Genomic DNA, 14,375 nt, shown 5'->3' with positions numbered 1-14,375 from the left:
TGACTGGGACCGCAGAGGATCGATAATTGGTGGGCTCATACTCATATATGTATGCTATAATCCATAGAAAACAATGGATTTCAAAGGAACTTGATAGGGCACATTATGCACATATGAATATCAGCCCCCCCCCTCCCCTTCACCCAATTATCGATCATTTGCGGTCGTTGAATTATGAAATGAAGTGTTTTAAACCCTCTCACTGCACTTTTCATGTATGAACTGATCACGTGGAACCGTAAAGAGGTTGTTCGCGATTTCTTGGTCAGCTACTAAAGTTAGAACTTTCAAATTTGATCATCATTTATATGTTCTGTAATCAAAGGGTTCAAGCTCAAAATTTGCGCACTGCTTCATCCCGCGGGAGTGTGATTGCGCGCGCACGATCTTTCGTCATCCTTGCATTTCGTTGTTCACCACGTATTGTTTTTAAGACTTTTTCACATTGTTGTCAATCGTGCACTGCTACATCCCGCGGGAAGTGTGATTGCGCGCGCACGATCTTTCGTCATCTTAGCATTTCTCTAAGTCGTTGTTCACCACGTATTGTTTTTAAGACTTTTTCACATTGTTGTCAATCGTCAAAAGGGATAAACATTAAACGCTCATCCTCATGAACAACGAGGGAAGGTCATGAAAACAGACCATTGTTAATGGGCTTTAATAAACCGCTCTTCCTGTAGTGTTTTTTTTTTACGAAACATTTATTTACCGTCAATAGTGTTGTTCCCAAGTCTGATATTTTCGAGCGTGACGAATTGCTTTCCCGGATGACGTTTTAGCTTATGCTAATTTAAAATTTACACTTTTCATTAGAAAAAGCGATTGTGGTGCCATACAGACTTACTGTAGAATACCAAGTTAATCAATTTTGTATATGTCATTGGTTTGGCAATTCTGATGAAAGTTTTAATTCGTTATGACAATACCCATAGGTCTTCTTATCAATGGCAGAAGCCTTTTTCTTTGATTTTTTAAGACTCTAATTCGGATCGTTTCCTGTGCTAGAGCCCTACGATCTATCTATCTATTGATTATCTATTGTCCTTTACCACCTAATGTGTCATTTTTCCTATCTCTTATATTCATTCGTTGTCATTTTGCGTTCCAGCTTTGGTTGACTTTTCTGATGAAGAAGGTTACGGCAAGTACTTGGATCTTCACGAACCTTATGATAAATATATGAACATCAAGGGAATCGAGGTAATTCAACTACGTTAATGTCAGACTGAAGAGTGAAGGCGATTATCACTTCAGGGATCGAAAGATCTCATGATGTTCGGTGAACTTCATTTGAATTTTGTCAAAGTTGGTTTCGGAGCAGTCACCAATACACATAGTTGAGACTACAGACTTAAGCGTTTGACGTTCGTAGCGAAGAAAGCATTGCCATGCATCTCATGCCTGTCTTACTTTAGTTCTCTCGTGGAAATCTTCGTATGCTATATTGGCCAAACACAAATAAAATTGACATGTTGATTTGATGAAATGAACAACCTAATTAGGACACTTTGGCGTTCGAGAACTTTCACTATTTTCTTTGTGTTGTCTAGAGAATAGACTATCTTGCGTATTTGGAAACATTCGACCGCTTGTTCGACATTCCCAAAGAGAAGAAAACACACGAATACAAAAGGTGAAACTGAAATTTTGTTTCCATAGAAGCTAAGGCGATAGTCTAAATTCACCACAACATGGTTGCTATGAGTTCGCGTTTGCTATAAAGACTACTTCCGGGTACTTTTTCTTGATAGAGTTCAACATATAACTCAGATTTTTCTAGTCAAGTTGCAAATTATATAAAGATTCCGAGTTTATTTTGTCGTAATTTTCTGTCAATGCCCATTCCTTGAACAAGCACTACATATCTTATCTATATTTAATTTTCGCTTTATCACTTTAAGGTCTCCTTTACGCGAGTTTTGCTTCGATGCAGTAACTTTGTATTAAATAAGGTTTTCCTAAATCCGTCAGTCTGATTGGGTCCTCGATCACTTATTTAATTATGCCCACTGGATTGCGCTGATCCTCTTTTCCTAACTTTAGATACATCATCGTTCTCCTTGATTACCTTTACTACTATTGTCAACGTGTCCAACCGCTGGTCGATCTTGATAAGGTAAGCCGACATCATTGGTTTCACGTGCCTTTGACGTAGAAACTTTCATTGTTTTAATAAAGGATCTTCTAAAACTGAAATGGACTTTCTTCGCAACATTTCTTTTCGCATGCTTACTTTCAAAACGATTGAAGCTTTTTTTGATGAGTAAAGTAGATAAGCAGTTGTCCACCGTCCATGTATTCTCCCAACTAATGTATTCCTGCTAATGTTAAACAAATTGGCCGTACATCATGTATGTGATTAACTTCATTAGCAATCAAAACTTTGTCATAAAACACAGGCGAGTTTGTTGCGTAACAACGAAAATACACGTGATTTTTATCTTTTGTAATGGGCTGATCGCATGAGCCCGGTAGCCGGGATTCAGCCAAGCGTTAAATGATTTTGGCAAATGAACACGATTCAATACTTACCATCAGATAAATCTTCTCAAGCAATTTCGCAATATTCTGTATTAATGACTTCTCAAAACATTTAAAATTGAAACAATCAATTTGCCCTGATTTCAAATTTTGAGAATTACAACTGGAGTGACGTGTAGTGGCTTCGCAAACGTAATTTTTAACCTTGAAGTTTTGGCTCCTTTCAATCGCTTGAAATCATCGGGCTAGCTCGCTATCCGGGCCAGCCATTGAAATAAAATACATGGAACACTGCCTTAATAGAAAAGTCTAATAAAATCTTGAAGCCAAATTTTACACCCAGACACGCGAGATTACACCCAGACGCGCGTGTGTAGTTAATCAATTTCCAGAATCTCGAAACACTACACGCATGTCTGAGTGTAATGTCGCGTGGGTGTAATATTAGCTTCAATTATTTGCTTCAGATAGCGTTTCATGTATTTTAGTTCAATGGAGCCAGCTCGCCTCCATATAATCAGGCCCTAAATCAGAAAACGACCATAAGTTAGCTACGTAATTTACATATCACAAAAAATCCAACAGTTCCAGACGTTTCGTTTTAGGAAATGGAGGAAACCCAAGAAGAATTTGATAGAAACTGGGCGCAAGGATGATTTCCAGGATGGCCCGTGAGTGAAGGGGGATATTTAGGCCGTGCATCGAAGATTTGCTTTGTATCGCGCGTGTATGTATGATTTGTTTTTGGTTTGATTATTTATAGAAAGATACCGGAAGTGCTTTGGCGCAATCTGGGGCACATCTTGATCTGTGTGGTTTCTCATCTGCTGAGGTTAGTAAATGTATGACACTAGCAAAAGACATGTGAGGGTACGCATGCATGATATAACAATAAACAGTACTAGTATGGATACGCATTATATAAGGATAAGCACTATACTAGTAAGGGTACGCATGTTATAACGATAAACACAATACTAGTAAGGGTACGCATGATATAAGGATGAACACAATACTAGTAAGGGTACGCATGATATAAGGATGAACACAATACTAGTAAGGGTACGCATGATATAGGGATGAACACAATACTAGTAAGGGTACGCATGATATAAGGATGAACACAATACTAGTAAGGGTACGCATGATATAAGGATGAACACAATACTAGTAAGGGTACGCATGATATAAGGATGAACACAATACTAGTAATGGTACGCATGATATAAGGATGAACACAATACTAGTAAGGGTACGCATGATATAAGGATGAACACAATACTAGTAAGGGTACGTATGATATAAGGATGAACACAATATCACGGTCACGTCAATTCATGGAAATATAAGCATCGTCAGCACACAGATAACGGAAACAATTCAACCTGCAACTAGACACGACTTTTGATCATCATTTATATGTTCTGTAATCAAAGGGTTCAAGCTCAAAAATTTGCGCACTGCTTCATCCCGCGGCAAGTGTGATTGCGCGCGCACGATCTTTCGTCATCTTAGCATTTCTCTAAGTCGTTGTTCACCACGTATTGTTTTAAGACTTTTCACATTGTTGTCAATCGTCAAAAGGGATGAACATTAAACGCTCATCCTCATGAACAACGAGGGAAGGTCATGAAAACAGAACATTGTTAATGGGCCTTAATAAACCGCTCTTCCTGTAGTGTTGTTTTTTTACGAAACATTTATTTACCGTCAATAGTGTTGTTCCCAAGTCTGATATTTTCGAGCGTGACGAATTGCTTTCCCGGATGACGTTTTAGCTTATGCTAATTTAAAATTTACACTTTTCATTAGAAAAAGCGATTGTCGTGCCATACAGACTTACTGTAGAATACCAAGTTATTCAATTTTGTATATGTCATTGGTTTGGCAATTCTGATGAAAGTTTTAATTCGTTATGACAATACCCATAGGTCTTCTTATCAATGGCAGAAGCCTTTTCCTTTATTTTTTAAGACTCTAATTCGGATCGTTTCCTGTGCTAGAGCCCTACGATCTATCTATCTATTGATTATCTATTGTCCTTTACCACCTAATGTGTCATTTTTCCTATCTCTTATATTCATTCGTTGTCATTTTGCGTTCCAGCTTTGGTTGACTTTTCTGATGAAGAAGGTTACGGCAAGTACTTGGATCTTCACGAACCTTATGATAAATATATGAACATCAAGGGAATCGAGGTAATTCAACTAGGTCGCATGCGTTTAGTTATGAAATTCCCGCCGCTGTTTTAAACCAATCAGTAATCAAAATGAATATTTACGAAAAGCAGCGTCAGCGATATGAATGGAACAATGAAAAATGACAAAACCATGGACAAAACTGACCAAAATTTGAAAATTTTGACATTAAACATTGACAAAATAACAAATCATGACAACATTATTATATTTAAAATAACTTTTTCTACAATACATAGAGCAAAAAAGAAATAATTACTGGATCAAAATTCTTTTTGGATATCTATAGTTAAATCATTGCTTTCCTAAACATCAGTCTTTTGTGCTTATTTATAAATAGCCATAAACCAAAGATGCATACATGACTATATCTATTCATGTTAAATTTACCATTAACTTAACTATATCATTTATTATATAATATGAAGAAATGAAATAAGAAACAGAAATTATCTTTTACGCACAAATTAAAAAGGTGTGCATTGACTAACTATTTCACTAATTTGAAAACTGGAGCTTTTACAAGTTACATAATAGATTAAGATAAAATTGAACTTTATATAAATTTTGGCACGTGTACCTGATGTGATTCTAAAAGAAAAATATCACACAATCTTAAACGTGGAACAAAATATATCAATTTGTTCAATGTACACATCTCCAGAGGAATTTAACAAAATCATAAAACACAAATCATCGTTTTCTATAATCAAATTAAAAGCAGCCAATATAGAAATACAGATCGAAGGACAAAATGTAAATCTATCTAATGGCTGCTTGTCATTTATGTCTTCCACCGTGACGTCTCTTCGATGGAGTTTTCTTTTCAAGTTTATGAGCAAAACTTTCACGACAAATGGGACAGCGTGTTCTAAAGGACAGAAAAAATATTTCTCATAATCATAAAATTGACTGTTGGACAATGTCAGGAGATGACGTTCGGTATAACGTCAGTAGCGCATAAATGACGTTTGGTTTAACGTCAGTAATACATAGATGACGTTGGGTATAAAGTCAGTAATACATAAAGTTGGATTCATTTTTGGATTTTCGTTCAACTTACATTACTCTTCGAATCATTTCATTGGCGCATTCTTAATGAACTTTATGAGAACATGGTAATATTTGACAACCTGTGAAAGCATCCTACAATAAAATATTGAAAATATTTTAAAGATTTGGATATGAATTTGACTAAACATTACAAAATGAAACACGAGCAGCAACTATAATGAATATTTACCATTTGTAGGGGTAGAGATAAAATGAGACGGATTGTGTCGTAAGCAAAAGCAGTTTTACATGTTTGAAAATGTAGATCGTCTAGGTTGAAATGGGAAGGAGATATGAGCAAGCAAAAGAAAGCAAAATGTGTGTCTAAGAAGCTTAAACGTCTTGATGATAAGGTAAAAAATATTTAGTAGTTTTATTTGAAATGATCTTTGCGCTCATGTACCAGAGAGTTTTGATAGTTTGTTTGATGTGATACGGTAAAATCTAAAATCTCATCTTTGTGTTATTAGTTTCTTTTCGAATATTTCGTAAATAAAAACATCACGTTTCTCTACTTCCCAAATGCAATGTTTGTAAGATTTTGTACGATGAATTATGTGATTTTTTCTCCATAGAGATGTTTATAATGATCTCGTAGCTAAAGGACAGCTTATTCCTAAACCTGATAAAACTCCACCTACAGTCCCAATGGATTACAGCTGGGCACAGGTATCGTGGCTCACTGTCGTTAAATTTCTGCTTACCTTAAAGGGCCTATTTGTGAAGTTAACTCAACAATCTTGTAAAATCTTTTTAGGAGCTCGGTCTTATTCGAAAGCCCTCGTCATTCATGTCAAGCATTTGTGACGAACGTGGAGCTGAATTACTCTATGCTGGCGTACCTATTACAAAAATATTTGAGGTACATGTTGTTCTAAACAAAAAATCTGGAGTAGCGATGTCCTTGGTTATGGCAAATGGTCTTTACTTAGCGTCAATATTACTGTATTTTTTCTAGGATGACCTTGGAGTCGGAGGAGTTCTTGGACTTTTGTGGTTTCAAAGGAGGTAATGCTTAGTTAGCTGAACTTACGAGCTGTGACTCGCCAAATAACAATAGACTTTCCACGTTTTTTACCAACCATTATTATTAAGTTTTTTTGTTATTGTACGTACGTTCATTAGGCTTCCAGCGTACGCCTGTAAATTCCTAGAAATGTGTTTGATGATTACCGCTGACCATGGACCTGGTAAGCTTTTCTTGTATGAAACAAAAACGACAAACAGCGGAGTATTCGCTGCAGCTAATTCCATCATAATGAAATGTTTTACCGACCGAAAATCAAATCAAACGTGGAATTGATTTTTTTTGTAAGCTTTAGTTTTGTTTTAAGCTGTCTCTGGAGCACATAACACAATTGTCACTGCTAGAGCTGGCAAAGATTTAATCTCGCTTGAAATGTTGATTTCTTGCACAAAATTTTCATTACTAACGCGTGTGGTGTTGTTTGTTATCGATATTTTGAATGACTTTATAATTTTTTTATAAGAAGTCACTAAACAAACGTCATTGTGTTGATATCACAAAGAGACGTAAACCTACCATTGCATCGTTCGTATTAATAAGGAAAGTGTTTGTTTAGGGTGATCGATTTGGAGGTGCATTGGACGCTGCTGCCAAACAATTTTCTGAAGGATCTGATAGTGCAATAACGCCAATGGAATTTGTAAACAATTACAAAGAGTCTGGAAAACTGATCATGGGAATTGGTCATCGAGTGAAATCGGTATTTTTAATGAGTCTGAGTGTTTTGTGTCAAATTTTTCTTGTCGATGTTTTCAGTATCAAATCTCTAAAATGTTGCACGAAATCATTTTGTGCATTTTTAATAATTTTAGACTAGATTCTTCTTTCTATATCCCAGTCATAGTAGACTGTGCTATAATGATCAAACCGTTTATAAAAGTGTGTTGTATTTTAGATAAATAATCCTGACAAACGTGTTGTAATAATCAAGGAATTTGCATTAGCTAATTTCCCCATGAACGAAGTCTTGAATTTTGCTCTGAGCGTCGAGAAAGTCACTACGTCTAAGGTATACTTATATATCTAAGTAATGAACAGTATTGTGTTAAAGATGTTTCTATTAAAATTTGCACTTTTCAGTCTTTCAACACAATTCCGATCTAAACGCAAACATTTTTACTGATGGTCGGCAAAATTTGCCATTGTTTAAGAATTGTTTTGGACTTTTCTGAAGATATTCTTGACGTGCATTTTTTTCAGAAACCCAATCTTATTTTAAATGTCGATGGATGCATTGCTGTTTGCCTTGTTGATCTGTTGAGAAATTGTGGATCTTTCACAAGCTGTGTGCCTCTGTACATTCATAGAACATTGCATAAATTACGTATTATCTACAAAGACAGAGAACGCTGTATGATCCTTGTACCTTATATAACTACCACAAATATTGCGTTGAAAATGTTTGAATTTGTTTGCTCACGAGTAAATTTATATTCAGACATATCTATTTCTGTAAACTTCAACGGTTAGCAAAACACTAACCGTTGAAGTTAGTGTTCGAGCATTGACCATTTATATAACGCCTGTTTTTCATTGTGTGTAAACAGGTCGACTGTTACAGGGACTGAAGAAGCTCTTTTAGCTGCGTACGTCTTCCTCACTGTTTATATTTTCTATCGATGAGTTGATGCATCCCTAAAATATGATAAAATTATCTGGAATATGTTGCTTTTAAATTATTTGCGTATTTTGCGACAGCAAATGTCTACATAACAAAATACCTCCTTTATTATTACTCTTGCAAACTCTAACAAATATACGCCGCAATCGTGACCATTTTTTTGCCTTGCAACCTGAATGGTGATTAAATAACAACGTTTGTGACATATCCATACATTGACTTTATAGATCAATGTGTTTATGCTTATCAAACAATTACTCGACTTACATCCGCATAAATAGGCTCTGAAATGCTTCCCATGTGGTCTGACCATTGTTGCTCTTCTTTTATGTGTTGGAGATACCTTAACGTTAAAAAGCTGTTTATGAAGTTAGAAAACATGTCGGTACATATCAAAAGGGCAACCTGTTAGTTCAGTATGTATAGAAATAACAACCTTCTTATGAGTAGATAAGATGCAGCTTTGTCACACTTTTGTCACAGAGCTCTTACCCGTGCCAGTTAGTTTCCAGTCCCTGAAGTTGATCGGTGCGCGCATGTCAACCAGAAATAGGGTTTAATAAACATGGCATGGCATTGGATGGCGTGAAAATCGGAAATACGACAAAGCTGGAAGTTGCATGCTATTGACAAAGTAACATTAGAGCCGCCTTATGTTTTATTGGTTAATAAACCGGATCTATGTCATTGTGTATTCATTCTTCAAACTATATAGTCGAACTATCGTCTTAAAAAATGTTATTTGCGTTGTTTATTATTGCATTGCTTTTGGACGTTTTGAAAAAAAACAAAAAATATGGCACACATGTTTAATCAGATATATGCAGACACTGTTGAGTTTGAAGAAGTTAGTCACAGTGATCTTATCAATTTGATTTTCGTCGATTTTATAAGTAAAAAGATTCAAGAGCTACGAAGAGCTGAAAAGGATGAAAGTAAAGCAGACCCTTGGACGGAGTATCAAAACGTTTTAGAAATGATGGCTGAGGAAGATCGGTGGTTCAATTTTGCAGCTCGTGCTGTCGAAACAATCAATCGCGAACATGTCTGGAATGGAATATGTGAAGCCTTTAAGTTTCTAAAGTACAGTGGACCTTCGAATTCTCACAAGACATATTTTGACAAACTGTTTAGTGTTACTTGGGTAGAACTAATGTTAATGTACACGGAGACAAAACGTCCTCCTTTTTATCAACATCTCTTTGACTATGCTGATTGTAGTTGTAAACTGAAATACAGATCAACTATGTAATTGCTTTGACAAAAAAATAAAATATAAATTTCAACGTTATTGCATTTTGTCTTCAGTTGTTTTATGACCATGTCATTGTGAAAATGGGGATCGGTAGCAGCAAACGTGAAAATAGAAATGCAAAAAGGGATAAAAATCATAATCGTCAGAAAATGTTTCGCTTGGGTATAAGTTTCGGACGCAACGATCTCAATCTTGAGGGTCATTTGCAAGCAGGATACACAAGTAAAACTGTTAAAATATATGGACCCGCCGCAATTAAACTTCCAACAGATAATGCGATAGAAGAAACACTGCCTGTAACTGAAAACATTGAACCCATCGATAATGAGTAGTTAAAAGAAATTGACATCTAATTGCAAAATTATTATCACGAGAACATTGTCATGAGTAACGTTGACCAGTACTTAGCCAGTGTATACTTCAATCCAAAACGCCCTGGAAGCTACGGAGGTGTTGAACGTTTGTACCGCGATGTAAAGGCAGAAGGAATATATGACATTAGTCGTGAAAGAATTAAAGAATGGCTCATGCAACAAGACGCATACTCTTTGCATAAACCTATTCGAAGAAAGTTTGAAAGAAATCGTGTCGTAGTGAGTGGTATTGACGACCAGTGGCAATTGGATCTTGCAGACATGCAATCTTTGCAAAAGTATAATGATGGTTATCGCTATCTTCTTATCTGTATTGATGTTTTTTCCAAATATGCATGGGCTGTTCCGTTAAAAAAGAAAACAGGATCGTCGTTGGTAGAAGCTTTTAAAAAGATTTTGTCATCAGGACGTAAACCGACACACATTCAAACGGATCAAGGCTCGGAGTTTTTTAATCGAGACTTTAAGAAACTTTTGGCAGAAGAAAACGTTACCTTGTTTAATACATTTAACGAGACAAAGGCATCCATCGTTGAACGTTTGATACGTACACTAAAAACTAAAATGTGGCGCTACTTCACAGCAAACAAAACAATGAGATACATTGACATGCTTCCTGATCTACTGTATTCTTATAATCATAGCATGCATCGCAGCATTAAGGAAAAACCCATCAACGTTACAAGTGAAAATGAAGATAGAATTCGGCAAAATTTATACGGTGAAAGCAAACTAAATAAGCCTACGCATGTAAATTATAAGTTTGATATTGGTGATCAAGTACGAATAAGTAAAATAAAACGAAAGTTTGAGAAGGGGTATTTACCGAATTTTTCAAAAGAAATTTTCGCTGTAAGTCAAAAAATACCACGTAATCCTCCTGTATACAGACTGAAAGATCATGAAGGGGACGAACTTCAAGCAACATTTTATGAAAAAGAACTTCAAAAAGTCATCAAGAAAGACGATGTTTATGAGATTGAAAAAATACTTAAGAAACGTGGTAGAGGGGGCAATGTGCAATATTTTGTAAAGTGGTCTGGCTACCCTAACAAATTTAATTCATGGGTACCGGCATCGGAAATACATATATAAAACGTAACCGTTTTCATGATTTTTTCATTTCACATTATACCTTAAAGATGAGCGGGACACACTTCTATCTGACATTACCTAGTAATGCATCTCTCTCTGTATTTCCTGAGAATAAGATTTCAGGTTATCGCGTAAAACTACCTCACGTTGTGAATTTAAATGGTAATTGGGAAGTAGGACTGTATTCAATTACATATCCTCATACATGGTACACGTTGAAAAAAGGTTTGGATACACATATATATGTAACTCACAAAACAGGTCTACCTACTCCGGTATTTGTCGACTATGGCCTGTATGAAAAAGCCTTCGACCTAGTAAAATCAGTTAATGAGACTCTTTACAAAGAAGTAAAAGACAATATCAAATTGAGCTTTGACCCCCGCACAGAAAAAATTAAAGTGCATGTAAGACAGGGTTACAAAATATCATTTAATCAACGAATGTCGGTCTTACTTGGTTTTGGCGGAAAAGACGTAGAGATTTTAAAAACAACCGAAAGCCCTTATGCTTCTGATTTGCACGGATCCGTCATGATGTATGTATATTGCAACATTGTACAACCGCAAGTTGTTGGAGACGTCAATGTAAAATTACTAAAGGCAGTTACCATTCAAGGAAAATATGGAGACATTGTTTCAAGAACATTCACTAATATCCAATACATACCCGTGCAAACAAAATCTTTTGAGGACATCGAAATTCTCTTAAGGGACGAGTTAGGAAACCCCATCGCATTTGAACGAGGAAAGTCGATAGTGACACTTCATTTCAGAAAGCAAGCTTCGTCTTATTTTACATAAGAAATATGACTCTAACAAATCGTTATGTTCAATATTATCTCAACCAACAACGAGGATACGGTTCATCGCCTGTGTTTAAAGGAGCACCTTGGCAAAGAGGATATGGGCAAGTGGGTTATGGTCTTGGTGGCTTATTTCGCAGTTTAGCTAGAGCTGTAATACCTCTGGCAAAAGCGGTGCAAAGCTCTGGGTAAAATTGCTCTTAACACAGGAGCAAACGTTTTAGGCGATGTTATCTCCGGGAAAGTGTGAAAGAGTCTGCAAAATCGAGAGTAAATCAGGCTGCTAAAGATGTGGGAAAATGGCTGTAAACAGAATGCAGCAGTTTGCTCAAACAGGAAGAGGAAAGTCTTCAAAGAAACGGTCAAGAAAACCAGCTAAAAAGAGAAAGGCGACGACCTCCATTGCCATTCACAGTTCAGCCAAGAGACGTAAAGCAGCTAAAGAAGCGGAGGACATTTTCGGCTAAATATGGATTTCGTTCATCCAAAATCTGCAGAATGTACAAAAACCGAACTTGATTTATTTTCTGTCCCACCAACACAAGTCAGTTTAGAAAAGGGGCATTGGATTGATCATCAACCTGTGTCCAGCGTATCTGAAAACGGACCAATTACATTTTTAGCGCCCGGCACTGAAGATTATGTTGACATGTCTAAGACAATATTGGTAGCTAGAGCGAAAGTAACAAAAGCCGATGGTGGGGATATCGATGATGACACTAAAGTTGGACCTGTAAACAATTTCTTGCACAGTTTGTTCAAGCAAGTTGACGTGTTTCTAAAAGGAAAGTTAGTTACACAAGCAACAGGAACATATCCATATCGTGCATATCTCGGCACACTTTTAAATTATGGTCCGTCAGCCAAACAATCACAGCTCACCGCTGCGTTATTTTACAAAGATACTGCAGGTCAGATGGATAATGCAGATCCTACACACGCAAGTCCAAACAGGGGTTTGAAGACAAGAAATAAGTTTATCATGGGAAGTAAAATTGTTGATATGGCAGGTCCTATCTTTTGCGATGTTTTCTTTGGTGAACGTTACTTACTTAGCTATGTTGATTTGAAAGTGGTCATGAACCGTACCAGTGACGAATTTGTCTTAATGTCATCGGTGGACGGTGCAGCCTTTAGAGTGAAATTGATAGATGCATACCTTAAAGTTCGTAAAGTCAAAGTGAATCCTAGTATATCTCTGGCTCACGAAGTTGCCCTGAAAAAAGGTCCAGCCATTTACCCTGTAAGGCGTGTGGACTGTAAAAGTTTTATTATTCCTTCTGGAAACCCTTCGCTGCAAAAAGATAACCTTTTCAATGGTTTAGTGCCTAAATCGTTTGTTTTTGGTCTTGTTGAAAGTGCGTCATTCAATGGAGCTTATAAAAAGAACCCATTCAATTTCCAGCATTTCAACATTTCATCGTTAGGCATTTCAATAAATGGTGAATCTGTACCATTTAAACCAATCAATTTGTCCTTTGGCGCGAATCCAAGATTTATAGAAGCATTTCTATCACAGTTTTCAGGCACTGGGAAAATGTATTACGACACAGGCAATGGCATTACGCGTGAAGATTTCCCAAACGGTTTTGCCCTGTTCGGCGCGGACTTTACCCCCGATATGTGCAGTGCATCCGAACATTTTAACACGGTGCAAAAAGGAAATCTGGCCATTGACTTACAATTCTCGACACCGCCAACTCAGGCAGTTAGCCTTGTGTGCTACGGAGAGTTTGAGAATATAATACAAATCGATGGAGAGAAATGTCGTTTATGACTACATTGGATAAATGAACACCTCACAAATATGGACCGCTTTGAAATCCGATCCGGTAACAGGAAAAAAATTTCTCGGCGTTTTTCCAGCCGACCGTCTGCCTAAAGAAATCGAAAGCTACCCAAAAGGATTTATCGCAAACACGGATGTAAGCGGAAAACCGGGGACCCATTGGGTTGCCTTTTACTTTCCTTCAGAAGGAAAAGCCGAATTCTTCGATAGCTATGGACAACCACCAGAGCGATATCATAAGTTCTTTAGAGATTATTTGAAACATTATGATTGGGGATATAATAAACGTCAATTGCAAAGTATCTGGACGGATGTATGTGGACAATATTGTATATTTTACCTCAGCCATAGAGTGCGAGGATATAGCATGAATAAGATTGTAAACATGTTTGATGGTAATACTGTTGAGAACGATAACAAGGTATCAAGTTTCGTTAGCAGACATTTTCATATAGAAACTAGTGTAACCCTAAAAGATAGCATTCAGTCAAGTATAAAATTTGTTGTAAAAGCTTGAGCCGTTTATTATCAATAAAATTTTCTTTGTGTAAGCTAATTGCCTGTGTTTTCTATTTGCATATTCTAATGATAACAGTCAGGAAATTGATATCAACTGCTCTATTTATTTAAACAAAACAAATCTTTACATGTCAAATTTTAATAGTCTATCCAAC

The 14,375-nt window shown here is 36.5% G+C and overlaps 2 protein-coding genes and 3 long non-coding RNA genes across 7 annotated transcripts; 3 read left to right on the top strand and 2 right to left on the bottom strand.

The window, feature by feature from the left end:
• Positions 1 to 989: 989 nt before the first annotated feature.
• Positions 990 to 4,962, top strand: LOC124453957. The gene is made up of 6 exons (XR_006951268.1): positions 990 to 1,203; positions 1,554 to 1,636; positions 2,047 to 2,119; positions 3,090 to 3,155; positions 3,248 to 3,316; positions 4,591 to 4,962. It is a non-coding gene; the product is annotated as an uncharacterized LOC124453957 (long non-coding RNA).
• A 490-nt stretch (positions 4,963 to 5,452) lies between these two features.
• LOC124453958 lies at positions 5,453 to 6,455 on the bottom strand. 2 transcript variants are annotated; one of them, XR_006951270.1, is made up of 3 exons: positions 6,440 to 6,455; positions 5,746 to 5,828; positions 5,453 to 5,553 (listed from the first exon to the last, which is right to left on the bottom strand). It is a non-coding gene; the product is annotated as an uncharacterized LOC124453958 (long non-coding RNA). The 2 variants fall into 2 exon arrangements; XR_006951269.1 differs by lacking the exon at positions 6,440 to 6,455 and having other exon boundaries at positions 5,746 to 5,920.
• On the top strand, positions 5,943 to 9,674 carry LOC124453956 (ATP-citrate synthase-like). Of its 2 annotated transcripts, none has more exons than XR_006951267.1 (8): positions 5,943 to 6,088; positions 6,311 to 6,404; positions 6,493 to 6,597; positions 6,694 to 6,743; positions 6,861 to 6,925; positions 7,319 to 7,462; positions 7,658 to 7,771; positions 7,963 to 8,169. XR_006951267.1 is itself a non-coding variant. In XM_047004780.1 (8 exons), the coding sequence occupies exons 1-6, from the start codon at positions 6,081 to 6,083 to the stop codon at positions 7,321 to 7,323; spliced, it is 327 nt and encodes a 108-aa protein (XP_046860736.1). In that variant the 5' UTR covers positions 5,943 to 6,080; the 3' UTR covers positions 7,324 to 7,462; positions 7,658 to 7,771; positions 9,278 to 9,674. The 2 variants fall into 2 exon arrangements, 1 of the variants encoding a protein (XP_046860736.1); XM_047004780.1 differs by lacking the exon at positions 7,963 to 8,169 and adding an exon at positions 9,278 to 9,674.
• On the bottom strand, positions 8,353 to 8,738 carry LOC124453959. Its single transcript, XR_006951271.1, has 3 exons — positions 8,651 to 8,738; positions 8,484 to 8,555; positions 8,353 to 8,397 (listed from the first exon to the last, which is right to left on the bottom strand). It is a non-coding gene; the product is annotated as an uncharacterized LOC124453959 (long non-coding RNA).
• Positions 9,675 to 12,381: 2,707 nt separating the features above from the next.
• On the top strand, positions 12,382 to 13,689 carry LOC124453955 (uncharacterized protein F54H12.2-like). Its single transcript, XM_047004778.1, has one exon. The coding sequence runs from the start codon at positions 12,382 to 12,384 to the stop codon at positions 13,687 to 13,689; it is 1,308 nt and encodes a 435-aa protein (XP_046860734.1).
• Positions 13,690 to 14,375: the final 686 nt, after the last annotated feature.

The sequence above is a fragment of the Xenia sp. Carnegie-2017 genome, unplaced genomic scaffold, assembly GCF_021976095.1.
Source record: "Xenia sp. Carnegie-2017 unplaced genomic scaffold, XeniaSp_v1 HiC_scaffold_27, whole genome shotgun sequence".
NCBI classification, from domain to species: domain Eukaryota; kingdom Metazoa; phylum Cnidaria; class Anthozoa; order Malacalcyonacea; family Xeniidae; genus Xenia; species Xenia sp. Carnegie-2017.
Note: the sequence above shows the minus strand (reverse complement) of the source record. Positions and strands in the feature narration are given on the sequence as shown.